This window comes from Balaenoptera acutorostrata, chromosome 15 (assembly GCF_949987535.1).
Source record: "Balaenoptera acutorostrata chromosome 15, mBalAcu1.1, whole genome shotgun sequence".
NCBI lineage: Eukaryota > Metazoa > Chordata > Mammalia > Artiodactyla > Balaenopteridae > Balaenoptera > Balaenoptera acutorostrata.
In genome coordinates this window covers 9,468,021-9,482,801 of record NC_080078.1, presented here as the reverse complement: position 1 = coordinate 9,482,801, position 14,781 = coordinate 9,468,021, and the positions used below count along the sequence as shown (strand labels likewise).

The window sequence follows — 14,781 nt, the reverse complement described above, 5'->3', positions numbered from 1 at the left end:
TAATAGGCAGCATCTGTGTTATTGGTTGTTGAATTTGCATTGTGTACTGCTTAGGTTTGAAACTAGGAATTGAGTATGTATTATATTCAGCCTAATGTATAAATTTTTCTTAGGTAAGAAAGCAAACCTAGGCAAAAATGTAAGCATGAACACACAACATGGACCAGCTACAGAAATTGCTGTAGAGACCACTATACCCAAACAGGGACAGAATCTATGGTAATGTGAGCATTCATCTGGCTGCTCGTTCTTTTTCTTTTTCAATGTTAAGAAAATAATTTATATAGTGAAACCAGTGAGTTAGTGATTATCTATTAAGAGCATTTTGTGTGATTTTGATTTCTTGGATATGTAAACTCATTGCTTTAAAAGCAGACTTGATTTTTTGATTAGAATATATCTGTTTGCTTTAAGGTTTAGAATTTTATTTTTTCCTTGTAATGTAACTTTGTATATTATATGATAGATCTTACATAGCATTGGAAATGCCTTTCAGTCTGCTTGGGAATAGAAGTATTTAGGATTTTCATCTTTATTAAAGAATAAGGAATTGTAAATATAGCCATTAATCTTCCTTTGTGTCTATCCTGCTTTTAGGCAGGGAGCTAGGTTTTGAGAGGGTCCCTTCTACTTTTGTGATCGCATTAACTGCTTTAGCTGTGATCACCTTTAGTTTAATGACCTTTTGTCTTTTATTTTTTGATATAACTTTACTCTGTGAAAGGGATATGGACAAGTGTGCCTGTTTACTTCATAAAATTTGTCTCATATTACATTTTATTTTTATTTGTTTGTTTGTTTGCTTATTTATTTATTTGGGCCTGCTCTGAGCGGTATGTGGGATCTTATCTTAGTTCCCCGACCAGGGATCGAACCCATGCCCCCTGAAGTGGAAGCCTGGAGCCTTAACCATTGGACCGCCAGGGAAGTCCCCTCATATTACATTTTAGTAGGAAACATTGGCTCCAGTGTCCTAAGATAAAGTTAACATTAGGTCTCATGGAAACAGTAAATTGTTCTACTTCTGAGCAAGGTTGGAATTCTGCTTTCCCAACTCCCACCACCAACCCTAGATCCCTTTCTTAATGTTTGATTCTTCTCTTTTTTCAGAGTTAACAGGGGTTTTTTTTGGTTTTTTGTTTTTGGTTTTTTGCCCCTACAGGTTTTTATGTGATAGTCAAAAGGAACTGGATGAGTTGCTAAACTGCCTTCACCCTCAGGGAATAAGAGAAAGTCAGCTTAAAGAGAGACTAGAGAAGAGGTAAGGGTTTTCATCTCGCTCCTCATATCTCCTCTTCAGCATTAGATATTATACATCTTAGGGTTTTTTGTTGTTGTTGTTTATCCATAAAAGCTTAAGTAAAAATTTTAAAAGTCTATAACTCTTTTATGTTTTTGTTGTTTGGTATTTTCTTTTAAAATATTTATTTATTTATTTATTTTGGCTGCGCGGGGTCTTAGTTGCAGCACGTGGGATCTTCGCTGCAGCTTGTTTAGTTGTGGTATGCAGGATCTTTAGTTGTGGCATGCAGGCTTCTTAGAACTAAGTGGCATGCATGTGGGATCTAGTTCCCCGACCAGGGATCGAACCCGGACCCCCTGCATTGGGAGCATGGAGTCTTACCCACTGGACCACCAGGGAAGTTCCGTTGTTTGGTATTTTCTTTTTTTTTTTTAATTTTTTTTTTTTGGGGGGGGGGTTTCTTTTTTTTTTTGGTATTTTCTTGACACCTCATGCTTGTTTGGAAAAGTATGCTTTTAAACCATGTATATACAGGGTAGCAGGATTATTCATTGACTAACACGCCATACACCAGACTGAGAGCCTGATTGTAGTTAGGCAGCCTTGTAAATGCAGTTCCACGTTGGTTGGTATTCAGAAGTATTCTGTCGGTATCCAGAGTAGCCCCCAAAATGAAAACAACCTAAATATTCATCAGCTGATGAATGGATAAACAAAATGTGGTATATCCGTAAATTCAGCCATAAAAAGGAACAAAGTGATGAAATATCCTAGAATGTGGGCAAACATTTTGCTGAGTCAAAGAAGCCAGACATAGAAAGGCCACATATTGTGTGATTTCATTTATATGAGACATCCACAATAGGCAAATTTATAGTCAGAAAATAGATTAGTGGTTGCCAGGGGATGAGGGATGGGGAGAACTGAGAGTGACTGCTAACCTGTATGGGATTTCTTTATGGAGTGATGAACATGTTTTGGAATTAGGTAGTTTTGATGCTTCTAAAATGTGAAAACCACTGAAAGTATAGGCTTTAAAATGGTGAGTTTAATGTTATGTGAATTATATCTCCAAGAGAAACCACGCAAACCTGCCTGCAAAATTAGCATCAATATCAGTGCCATCTAGATTTGCTAGTGTCCCTTCTGTTCTAGCAGTTGTTTCTATCAAAGCTGGGATAGGTTTTGCCTTAAGGCCACCTTTAATATCTGCATGCTTTCATGCTGGAATTTAGGTTTAATTGAAGAGAGAAGGAAAATACTGTTCAGTACATACTCTGCAATTTTGAGACACTTTTGAGAGTGATAATGGGTACATCATTGGTTTTGGTCCACTGCTTAATGTATAAATGAATTAAAATTGTATTCAGAATCGTCCTGTCTTGATAACACTTAGATCAAAGAAGAAAATAAAGGGGAAATTATGTGGTAGAAGGCAATGAAAGCAGAATCCTTTATAAGAACACCAGTGAGACACAGTGAAGTTATAGTCCGAGGAAAATAATATTAAAACTCCTTATTATTAAGAATGAAAAGGGAACTTAGTACTTAACTTCAATGACCTTGAACATTAGTTTTTGGTGTAAGAAGCTAACAGTGAAGCTTATGGCCAATCCAGGGTAGAGAGTCTTATTAGAGTCTTTATTACTGTGACCTCAAAAGGTTAATTTTTAGTGTGAAAGTGAACTCTGAAGGTCCTTGTGTAGGTTTTCAGCTCAAATTCATGTTTCTTCTGTGAAGAATTCCAGGCAGACGATTTAAAGTTTGTCTCCAGTTGGTAGCAATTTCCGGCAACTAACATAAGCAAATGCACACTCTCCCTGGAGGAGCATAACTTCAAACCAGGCCTCAAAGAATTTCCACAGATAAAATATCAAGAAACTCATGGTAAAAAAACAAAAACAAAAAACAATAAAACCCCAAAAAAACCACACAAACCAGTTACCATGAATGAGAGCTAGGTAAAGAAACACACTTCAGATACTGGAATTACCATATACAGAACAAAATGTGTGTTTTTTAAATGAATCAAGAATAAGAGAAATTTGAAATTTTGTGCGAGAAACATGAGACTATTAAATGAGAGATGAAAAGGATCTAAGTAAGTCTTCTAGAAATAAAACATGTCGTTCAAGTAATTGAAATTAATAGACCGTTTTTTAAATGGTCTTTATTCCTCCTCCCCTTTGCCTCAACTTTTCTAGGTACCAGGACATTATTCATTCTATTCATCTGGCCCGGAAGCCAAATTTGGGTCTAAAATCCTGTGATGGCAACCAGGAGCTTTTAAACTTCCTTCGTAGTGATCTCATTGAAGTTGCAACAAGGTTACAAAAGGGAGGACTTGGTTATGTGGAAGAAACCTCAGAATTTGAAGCTCGGGTAAGAATATAAGGAAAACACCCTTTGAAATGTTACTCATGGAAACTCAATTTGGAATTGTTCCCTGATATTGTTCTTGACTTCCCTAGATGACCCTGGGAATCATATTTGCATTTGTCTTGAAAGACACATGTGGAACCCTAAATTCTCTATGTACATTATGATACTTTTCCTTTGTTATATTCTGCTGGTATCCAGGAAAATCTAATAGTTGGCTCAGAACCTTTGTTCAAAAAGAGCTTTACTATTAAGCTGAATGAAAACTAGTCCTGGAGTCTTAGTCATATAACATTATTTAACCTATCCATTCCCATGTGATGCCTGTGCTATAAGGTATGAAACATTTGTGTATCCTGCTTTTGTTCATTCTCTATACTTGATCAGCTCAGTAGAGTTGTACTTGTGTTGGGCAGCACTCCTGCTGTTAAACAGGTACATTTCAGTGAAGGCACTTTTGTAGTCTTATCACTTACTGTTCAGAAGGACCCTTAAGTGTTATAGGTGAAACAGTTCAAGAGACCCCGTGTCCCACATTAGATTTTAGGTATCAAAGCTGGAGAAAAGATTGGAGAACACTGTCCATGAGTTATCACTGTAAAAAGTTTTTGGTAATTTTAAATAATAAAGTCCACATAACTCCACACATTAATATTTGTGAGTCTTTTCAAATTGATCATTTGCATTATAACAGTGTGTTAATAGTTGTGTGATTTTTATGAGCAGTTGAACCTCCCACCGCCCTCCAATTTTCCCTCATTTATAAATACTTTCCATTTCTTTTAGTCTTTTTTTTTTTTTCAGAATCTAAATTTGGGCCTTGGGTCACCTACATGATCTTTTTTTTTTTTTAATTTTTTATTTATTTATTTTTGGCTGTGTTGGGTCTTTGTTTCTGTGCGAGGGCTTTCTCTAGTTGTGGCAAGTGGGGGCCACTCTTCATCGCGGTGCGCGGGCCTCTCACTATCGCGGCCTCCCTTGGGAGCACAGGCTCCAGACGCGCAGGCTCAGTAGTTGTGGCTCACGGGCCTAGTTGCTCCACGGTATGTGGGATCTTCCCAGACCAGGGCTCGAACCCGTGTCCCCTGCATTAGCAGGCAGATTCTCAACCACTGCGCCACCAGGGAAGCCCTCTTTTAGTCTTTAATGTCACTTTGGGGTACATAATAACGCATGGAGTTGATATGGTAAATCTTTTACTGCCAGACTTTTGTATTTCTATTTCTTTGCTATTAGAATTAACAAATTATATATGCATCTTATATATGTAACTTTTTTTCATTTGTCTGGTTATGAATTCTTGGTACATTCCCTGGGAAAAAGGTTTAAACATCTTTATTGTTCTTAAAGATTTTTTTTAGGAATTACTCAACTGAAAGAATTTTGCCTGTTTCAAATATTACGGTTACTTTTTTGTTTATTTAGCAAATATCTATCAATTGCCTACTTTGTGCCAAACCCAGGCCCACACCTTGCTAACGTTGGATTATCATCATTCTTTGTTTCTCTTTGTAGTTATAAAATGGTATTTTTTTAATTGGCATGTGTTGTGTGACTGAGAAGGTAGTTTCAGTCCTTAAGAGTATGATTTGGATCAAAGTGATTTAGCTTATGCTTCCTCATCCGTAAAATAAATGTGAGGCTTAGATGAGATCAAGTATGTAAAATGTATTATCTGGCTTATAGGTTGTAAGCTGTTAGGTTGGTAAATTTTTACTTTCCTTCTCAGTTTTTCTTTGCCTTGAGACCGTCATTTGCACGTAGTAGGCACTCAGTCACTGAGTGTATGAATGAGTTCAGTAACTTCCTTTAAGTAGAGCAAGTTTCAGCCTCCCATGGATCCCTTCATCAGAGAAATCCAAGTAGTTGGCTACTTTCAAATGCATAAGCCATCCATTGAACTGAGGAACCCAGTTAAATTAATGTTATGTGACCAATTTGGGTCTAGGTTGATTTGAATTTAATCGAGGATTGTCTGCTTTCATCTTTCTCTTGGCCTTTTTACTCAGTCTGGTTTTTAAATCATTTTCTGTAGGTGATCTCACTAGAGAAACTGAAGGATTTTGGCGAGTGTGTGATTGCCCTTCAAGCCAGTGTCATAAAGAAATTTCTCCAAGGCTTCATGGCTCCCAAGCAAAAGAGAAGAAAACTCCAAAGCGAAGATTCAGCAAAGACTGAAGAGGTGGATGAAGAGAAAAAAATGGCAGAGGAAGCAAAGGTATTTAGCTAATGAAGATGTAGTTTTATGACTGCGTAGAAGTATGTGATCTGGTTTTGAAATTATCTAACCCTATGCTTTTTAGTTACATAAGCACTGTTCCCTAGCCAGTGTTTGATCTTTATCACTTTCTCCAAATATTGTAGTTTTCAAACTGGTCTGTGGAGCACAGCCCTGCCTGTAGAGCTGGATAGTGTGTCAGAGTCCCCCCTCCCCCTTTACCAGAGCTAATTCCTCTTTTTAAAAGGTGGTGGTTTTTAAATTTTTAAGAATTGTAAAATATACATAATGAACAACTTAGCCACTTTTACATGTATGTTTCTATGTCATTAAGTACATTCACATTGTTCTGCAACTATTACTACCATCCGTCTCCAGAATTTTTTTATCTTCCCAAAGCAAAACTATGCCCTTTAAACACTAAACTACCCATTTCACCCTCCTGCCCAATCCCTGGCAACCATCATTTTCTTTCTGTGTCTATGAATTTGACTACTCTAGGTACCTCATATAAAGTGGAATCATACTGTATTTGTCCTTTTGTGACTGGTTTATTTAACTTCTTCAAAGTTATCTACATTGTAGCATATGCCAGAATTTCCTTCCTTTTTAAGACTGAGTAATATTCCATTGTGTGTATAGGCCACATTTTGTTTATTGGTCCATCAGTGGACACTTGGGTCACTTCCACCTTTTTTTTTTTTAAATAAATTAATTTATTTTTGGCTGCGTTGGGTCTTCGTTGCTGCGCGTGGGCTTTCTCTAGTTGCGGCGAGCAGGGGCTACTCTTCGTTGCGGTGCTCTGGCTTTTCATTGTGGTGGCTTCTCTTGTTGCAGAGCACGGGCTCTAGGCACGCAGGCTTCAGTAGTTGTGGCGCGCAGGCTCGGTAGTTGTGGCATGCAGGCTCGGTAGTTGTGGCTCTCAGGCTCTAGAGCGCAGGCTCAGTAGTTGTGGCGCACGGGCTTAGTTGCTCCACGGCACATGGGATCTTCCTGGACCAGGGATTGAACCCATGTCCCCTGCATTGGCAGGCGGATTCTTAACCACTGCACCACCAGGGAAGTCCCGAAGGTTGTCCTTTTTGACCAAGCTTGAAGGTTCGGGAGGGATGGGGTGCACATGGAATAGTGAGGGAGGACGGGCACATCCACTTAGCCAGCCATGTCAGCTGAATCAACTCTGGTGATCAGTAGGATGACAGACATCACAGTCAGATTACCCTCACATCCAGCCAGTAATGCTGCTGTGAACATGGGTGTACAAATATCTGTTCTAGTTCCTACTTTAAATTCTTTTTGGTATATACCCAGGAGTAGAATTGCTGCATCACATAGTAATTCTATTTAATTTTTTTGTGGAACTGCCATAATGTTTTCCATAGCAGCTGCACCATTTTACATTCCCACCAGCAGTGTACAGGGGTCTTAATTTCTCCACATCCTTGCCAATACTTGTAATTATCTGTCTCTTTTATAGTAGCCGTTCTAATGAGTGTGAAGTGATACCTTGTGGTTTTGATTTACATTTCCCTAATAATTGGTGATGTTGAGCGTCTTTTCATGTGCTTATTGGCTACTTATCTTTTGGGGGAAATGTCTTTCTGAGTCATTTGGCTATTTTTAAATTTTTTTGTGGGGGTGGGGTGGGGAGATGTGTGGATTCCTTATATGTTCTGAATATTAATCCTTTATCAGATACATGATTTGCAAATATATTCTCCTATTTCGTGAGCTGCTTTTTCAGGTTTTTTTTTTTTTTTTAGCTGTGCTGAGCAGCACGTGGGATTTTAGTTCCCTGACCAGGGATTGAACCCGTGCCCACTGCGGTGGAAACACGGAGTCCTAACCACTGGACCACCGGGGAATTCCATGCTTTTTCATTCTGTTGATGGTGTCTTTTGATGCAAAAAGCTTTAAACTTCGATGAAGTTCAACTTACCTATTTTTTCTTTTGTTGCCTCTGCTGTTGGTGTCAAATCCAACGTCATGAAGCTTTCCCCCTGTATTTTCTTCTACAAGTTTTATAGTCTGAGCTTTTACATTTAGATCTTTGATCCATTTTGAGTTAATTTTTGTATATAGTATAAGGTAAGGGTCCAACTTCATTTTTTTGTATGTGTAAAATCCAGTTTTCTGGTTTTTTAAATTTTAGAAGTAGCTCATTGTAAGTAAATCAAATGTGAGAGGTAGATATAATATGAGACAATTCCCATTTTAGTTCCACCACACACCCCCCCCAAGGATATCACTCTTTAATAGTTTGACGTGTTTCTGTATATATACAAAGATAGTTTTGTTGGATTTTTACAGAATGGAACCCTCTGCATAATATTCTGCAGTTTTTCACTCGTCAACATATCCTAGGCATCTGTCCTCTCTCTCTGTCGGTCCGTATAGATCATCCTGGTATTATTTGGGCTTTTTTTGGTTGTTGTTGTTTTGTTTTTTTAACATCCTAATTCCTTATTGATGAACATTATGCTGTCTCTGGTTTTTCTTTTTTAGGATAATTAGCAGCTCCATTTTTTTCTGTTTTGTGTATTCGATTTCTGCTTAAGATTACTTGTGAAGAAAAGAATTTGAAAACACTACATTAAGGGAGCTGTCTCAGCCATTTTCCAGTGGAATACTTTCCCTTGGTTTTGACTTCCCTCCCTCCCTCCCTCCTTTCCTTTCTTTCACAAACATCTGGTAAAGGCTTGCCTGTGCCAGTCATTGTGCAGAAGTCTGGGGGTTTTGGTCATAAGTAGAAGCCAGAAGTCCTTGCTCTCAAGGAACTCTGAGTGTGAGAGATGGTTGGAGTAGAGTGACAAGTATGGTGAGAAAGAGCAGTGCTTGGCTCTCCTGTGAGGGATACCAGGGCAACTTAGAACTTCCCAGAGAGGAGAATCTATCAGCTGGATTTTTGAAGAACAGGTAGAAATTAATTAGGTTGTGGAAGGGGGGGTGGGCATAATGTTTGTTAGATTGAGCTGAAATTGCCTTCTCATCATTGACAGCTGGTACTTGTTTTGCCCTCTGAGTTTGCACAGAATGCGTTTACTCTCTAAAGCTCCTCCGGTAGTTGTACACAGTTGTCATGTTCCCCCTGGGTTTCTTCCTGAGGCCAAGAGTGATACGTGGTACAAGAAAGAACATTTTGGGTGAGAGGTGAGTAGAGAACTAAGATTCAGTTAGATAAACGTTTAACTATTAATTCATGGCATAGACTGAGATTTCGCACACGTAAAGTCTTTATTGAATTTGTTACAATATTGCGACTGTTTTATGTTTTGGATTTTTGGCCAGGGAGATATGTGGGATCTTAGCTCCCCAACCAGGGATGGAACCCAGGCCCCCTGCATTGGAAGGCGAACTCTTAACCACTGAATCGCCAGGGAAGTCCTAGTATTCTTCTTGATGGGATCTTTCCTTGCCATTTCTTGACTCATAACATTTTTCTTCTCATTGGGAACTAGTAGCTGTAGAGTTCTCATTTAAGTTCTTTTTTAGTATTCAACCCCATAGCGAAGTAACCTCTTTTTAGCTTGTCATATGAGATGATTCTTAGATTGATTGGGGAGGAAAATATGAGCACTTTGCAGATTTAACCTTGAGGCCCAGACACATAGTACACAAATGGAAAACATGGAAGAGTTTCTTGGAAAATCAATTAGGCTGCCTACTAAGTAGTTCAACAATGTTCTCCATTAAAATGGCATTATGCCCTGCAGTTCCCCACCGAAGGTCAGCCTTGCCACAGCTCTGAAATTTTCCACTGTCCTTTGCTTTGAAGGTTTCCACTTAGCATGGGCCAGGGTTTTTTCAACTGGCACTAGGTTGTTGCATGAGCTAATATCAGTCCCTAATCTGTGCTTCAGTTTCCTTATTTGTAAAAGTAGATTATCTCTCAAATCCCTTTTTGTAATAGTCAATTATTTCAAATATTTAATGTTTATTTCATTTTCTTGCATTAAATGGGAAAGACGTTGTATAATTTGGCCAAATCCTGGGTTCTCTTAGGCTCTCTGTTTACTTTGGATGCATTTGTCCCTGATTATCTGTTTTTCCATTTTAAACGTTCTTTTATGGAAGAATATGGTCTGAAGCCTCATTACATTCTTGCCAAGATATATTGCCTTTTTACTGTTAGGTAAAGGGATTAATGGTGACTTGCACATAAGGTGGCTTCCCCTTGATTTTGTTATACGCACTTCTACCACTTGTAACTAGGTCCCAACTTTATTTAAATATGCTAAAGAATTTGACTTTTTCATCAGAGTAGTGTGTCCAGCTTCCCAGCAGTACTGCAAAACAGAGTATTTACTTGATGCTACCGTGTTGTATGTCAAAACTTTATCTTGCTGCTGTTCCTGTGTTTTTAAAAAGTCTTCGATACGGTGGGGTTTGTTTTTTTTTTTTTTTTTTTTAATGTTCTGGACTGGAATTTTGTGCAGTGGGAGGAGACTTAAGATGTTCTTTAAAATCTGAGTGCCTGTTGTTTTCACCCTCGAAATTAGAGGCTAGCTGGAGACGAGGCTGGTCTAGATGGATAACTCAGTGGATAAAACAGGATCTAATGTATAATGCCAGGAGCGTTGGATTGGGGATCGGGAGACCTGGCCCTAAATTGCTGTGAGACCTTGGGCAAACTTTCTTTTCATGAAAAATAATAAATGAACATTACACACATGTGCACAGACATTCATAGCAGTGTTTGTTATTCAGCATAGTCAAAAAGCAGAAACAATCCAAATGTCTGCCAACTGATGAATGGATAAACAAAATGGATGTATTACTCAGCAGTTAAATGGAGTGAAGTGCTGTTACGTGCTGGGATGTGGATGAAGCTAGAGAGCATTATGCTCAGTAAAAGAAGCCAGTCACAAAAGGCCACATGTTACAGGAAATGTCAGAATCGGTAAATCTATAAAGCAAAAGAAGATTGTGGTTGCCTAGGGCCGGGGAAGTGGTGGGTTAGGGGAGGGAATGGGGAATGACAAGGTTTCTTTTTTGGGTGATAAAAATGTTCTAAAATTAAGATTATGTTGATAGTTGTACAACTCTGCAAATATATGAAAAGGCATTGACTGTACACTTTACAGGGGGAACTTGTTATCGATAGTATATAAATCATATCTCAGTAAATCTGTTTTTAAAATGAGGCTAAATAAGCTTATTCTCAAGATCTTTTCCAGTTTTTTTTTAATATATATAAATTTATTTTATTTATTTATTTTTGGCTGTGTTGGGTCTTCGTTGCTGCGTGCGGGCTTTCTCTAGTTGCAGCGAGTGGGGGCTACTCTTCATTGTGGTGCGCGGGCTTCTCACTGCGGTGGCTTCTCTTGCTGCGGAGCACGGACTCTAGGCGCGCAGGCTCAGTAGTTGTGGCGCACGGGCTTAGTTGCTCTGAGGCGGGCTTAGTTGCTCTGAGGCGTGTGGGATCTTCCCGGGCCAGGGCTCGAACCCGTGTCCCCTGCGTTGGCAGGCGGATTCTTAACCCCTGCGTCACCAGGGAAGCCCCTCTTTCAGATTTTTGTTTGTTTCTTTTAATGAGGCCACATGTGCTGGGTGCTCAGATTTTATAATTTATAGGAAATAAGTAAAAAGCAGTACTGTATACTGATGATTTTTTTAATGCTTTTGTGCATCTGACTGTCCACTAGAGGACAGCAAAGCCCATTTTAACCATTCCCTGGCTAATTGAGTGTTCTTAATAACACTCCTTTAGGAACCGAACCTAAAGTTCTTAACTATATATTCCACTGAATGAAGAGATTTGCGTTATTACAGTAAGAGAATCTGTGGTACCGTGTGTCAGCTCTCCATTACATTAGGGGAGAAGACCCGCAAGGCACCTGTGATTGTAGATCTTACATCCTACTGAGGAGCTCTGAAAAGGGAAGGAAGGAAATTGTATTTCAAAGGCAGATGTTGAAATATCTGCACTGCAGGTTGGCGTAAGGAATGAGTCAGTTTCCATTAGAACTTTAGCAGCCTCTTAAATAGATTTTTTCGATGTGTTTGTTACTTATCCTTGTTATTCATAAATTTATACACACAAGACTCTCAGTGGTTCTCTGTTTCTATAGGAAAGAGAAAGGACAGCCTTTGGTCCCCTCCCTGAACTCTCACACCACAGCTTCAGAAGTAGCTCAACTGTCTTTGTCCCTTGGCAGCTCTATTTCAAAGCCTGTGGCCTTCCAGGGATAACGGGCCTTTCTTATAGAAGGAAGACTGTTACTTAAAATAGGCTTTTTGCCTAGTACAGGGCAGTGAAACCCAGCAGTGCTGTTGTCAGTTAGCTAGAGCTAGCCAGGTTGTATAATAAAAGTAGCCAGCATGGCTAACTTTAGTTCAGTCATGACTGAGTGAAGCAGTATGACCTCCACAAGGTAGATGAGAGTGAGATAACCTAGTCCCTCAGCTTCTGGTGTACTGCTGAAGCTTTACCTTGTTCCAGCTCTGTTGTACTTTCTGACTGTCTGAGAATGATGGTCCCCTATAATGGCATTTGTTTACGTGGATGCTCACCTCATTGTTCAGGCTTTTTTAGTGCTTTGAAAACGTCCCAAAAAATCACCTTTTAATTAATAAAACAGTAATACAAATAAATGAATTATCCTAAAATGGCATTTTTGTTCCTCCTCAGAATGTATATTTTATAGAGGGAGGGTTGAAAATTCCTAATTACATTTTTCTCCATCCTCTTTTACTTTGCTAATTCTAAATTAATTTGCATTTTCTGATGATGAGCGGAGGCAGTGTGGATTATGCTGAGAGTAACTGCCCTGAATGAAATCAGGCCAACCCCTGGGACTTTACAAATTTCACTTAAGTTAGAAGTTGGTGATAAAGTCAAGAGAATATTTCATATCAGTACTTAATACTTTTAAGGATTGTAGAATGCTTTATAGATACTATTTACTATTTCTAGGCCCTATAATCTGGGATTATGGTACATATTAGTGCAGAAACTGATAATCTTACTGACCAAGCTACATGACATTGTTGCATACTAGCATTATTTACACAGTACAAGTGTTCCTGCTTTTAAATGACACTGAATCTTTAAGTGGATTTCACTAGAAGAGACCTGTTTCTAGTCATTTCCCCCTCCTTGAATTCTTTGTGTGACCTCTGGCAACTTTTTTCCACCCTTCCAAGCCTTGGTTTCTTCTGTAAGATAAGTGGGTTAGACTGGAGGAGCTCTAGGACGTGAACGTATCGGGATGCTCTCGTATCTTTACCTAGTTGCAGTCCTCTCTCAGTGTATACTGTCAGTATTACGTGAAGAATCCACATTTCATGTCTTTGAAGTCATTGTAGTAATGCTGGCCTGGTTTGGTCTCTGTTTAGGTCGCATCTGCTCTGGAAAAATGGAAGACAGCAATTCGTGAAGCTCAGACTTTTTCCAGAATGCATGTTCTACTTGGGATGCTTGATGCCTGTATCAAATGGGATATGTCAGCAGAAAATGCTAGATGCAAAGTTTGTCGAAAGAAAGGTATATTTAAATCAGAGTTGCTTATCTGAGTGTATTAGGCACTAGGACTTCCATTTCCAAGATCTTTTATCCCTCAAGAATTCTGTGTACACAACTTTTAAATGTGGTGGTGGTGGTCCAGATTTTACCTTCTCCTGAAAGTCCATAAAATGCTAGTCTTTAAAGTCACACTCTCGCAAATCACAGCAGGCCCTTTGTGCCTCAGTTTTGAGTATAAAATAAGAGCAGTTGATCTTGCCAATCCTTAGATTTTCTATAGGGAACAAATTAGTTTTAACTAAAATTTTAAATCTCTTATTATCTCTGAATTTTAGTCATCCATGAAGTAAGGTGGGTGCTACCAGTAGAGGGCAGTATTTGAACATCGTGAAGAATAGTCGGATTTGGCCCTTCTGGCATGGAATCCTACAGAGCGAAGCATTTAGACTGTTTAATGCTGAGAACTTTTAGAGCCCCATTATGTGTAAAAGGAACTAGATGGCTAAAAGCCCCCCCAGTGGTTGACTTCTCAGTGGCTAAAGCTGTTTTGTGATTTACTTTACAAGGATGAAAAGACCTAATGTAAAATCATTCAGTTGCTCTCAATAAAAACTGATGTAGAATGAAGGTTGGAGAGGGTAAATGATCATTTAAATTGGTTTGGTGTATTTTCAAATGTAGGGAAACCGAATGGTTTAGGGGAACCATATGAGTTGGGAAGCATTTGTGTGGTCGGGGAGGAGGAGGAAGGGCAGAAAATGTAATACTTCGTGGGAGATTCGTCTCTTAGGGGGACAGGGGCAGCAAAAATCTCCTGCTACTGCTTGATTTTTTGCTATCTCCTAGTAAATGTTAACTGTCGTCTTCCAGCCCGGAGTAGATGTTGGGATATAAGTTAGAAGACCTGAACCCTAGATTACCTATAGTCTAGTTAATGCTACATTTCTTTTCAGAAGATGACTGCGTTTTTTAAAATGGGGTAGCAGTGTACTAGAATGTTTGCTCTTCCATCGGGTTAATCGAGGCTGAGCAGCTCTTCCTTGCAGCTCACTGACCACTGCCACACTCCCTGCAGTGCTGTACAAGTTCATCTCCTTGCAGGTGAGGATGACAAGCTGATCTTGTGTGACGAGTGTAATAAAGCCTTCCACCTGTTTTGTCTGAGGCCGGCCCTCTATGAAGTACCAGATGGTGAATGGCAGTGCCCAGCCTGCCAGCCTGCCACTGCCAGGCGCAACTCCCGTGGCAGGTGAGAATTTCTTCTTTTAAAACAAATAAATTAATAAATAGCTGTTATACTTGAGCTTAAGTTATTCAAACTGAATGATGCTGAGGAGCTTTAAGTTCATCTTTTGTGTGCAGAGCCCCATCATTTAAGGTATTACAGTGGGGGCTCAAAGGGCTCTGATTTAATTTTAGCTTAATTGTCGACATTTCTAGTTTTCATTACCAGCCGTGTTTTATGTCTTCTTGGTC

At 39.2% G+C, this 14,781-nt stretch overlaps 1 protein-coding gene across 1 annotated transcript in view; it reads left to right on the top strand.

Moving 5' to 3' along the window:
- The window catches only part of BAZ1B (bromodomain adjacent to zinc finger domain 1B), a 67,874-nt gene that overhangs the window by 45,207 nt on the left and 7,886 nt on the right, over window positions 1–14,781 (top strand). The window contains exons 10-15 of the mRNA XM_057528505.1: window positions 114–219; window positions 1,163–1,261; window positions 3,448–3,625; window positions 5,658–5,840; window positions 13,179–13,326; window positions 14,407–14,554. Of these exons, the coding sequence (XP_057384488.1) occupies window positions 114–219; window positions 1,163–1,261; window positions 3,448–3,625; window positions 5,658–5,840; window positions 13,179–13,326; window positions 14,407–14,554 (862 nt within the window). The remainder of the gene's footprint in view (window positions 1–113; window positions 220–1,162; window positions 1,262–3,447; window positions 3,626–5,657; window positions 5,841–13,178; window positions 13,327–14,406; window positions 14,555–14,781) is intronic.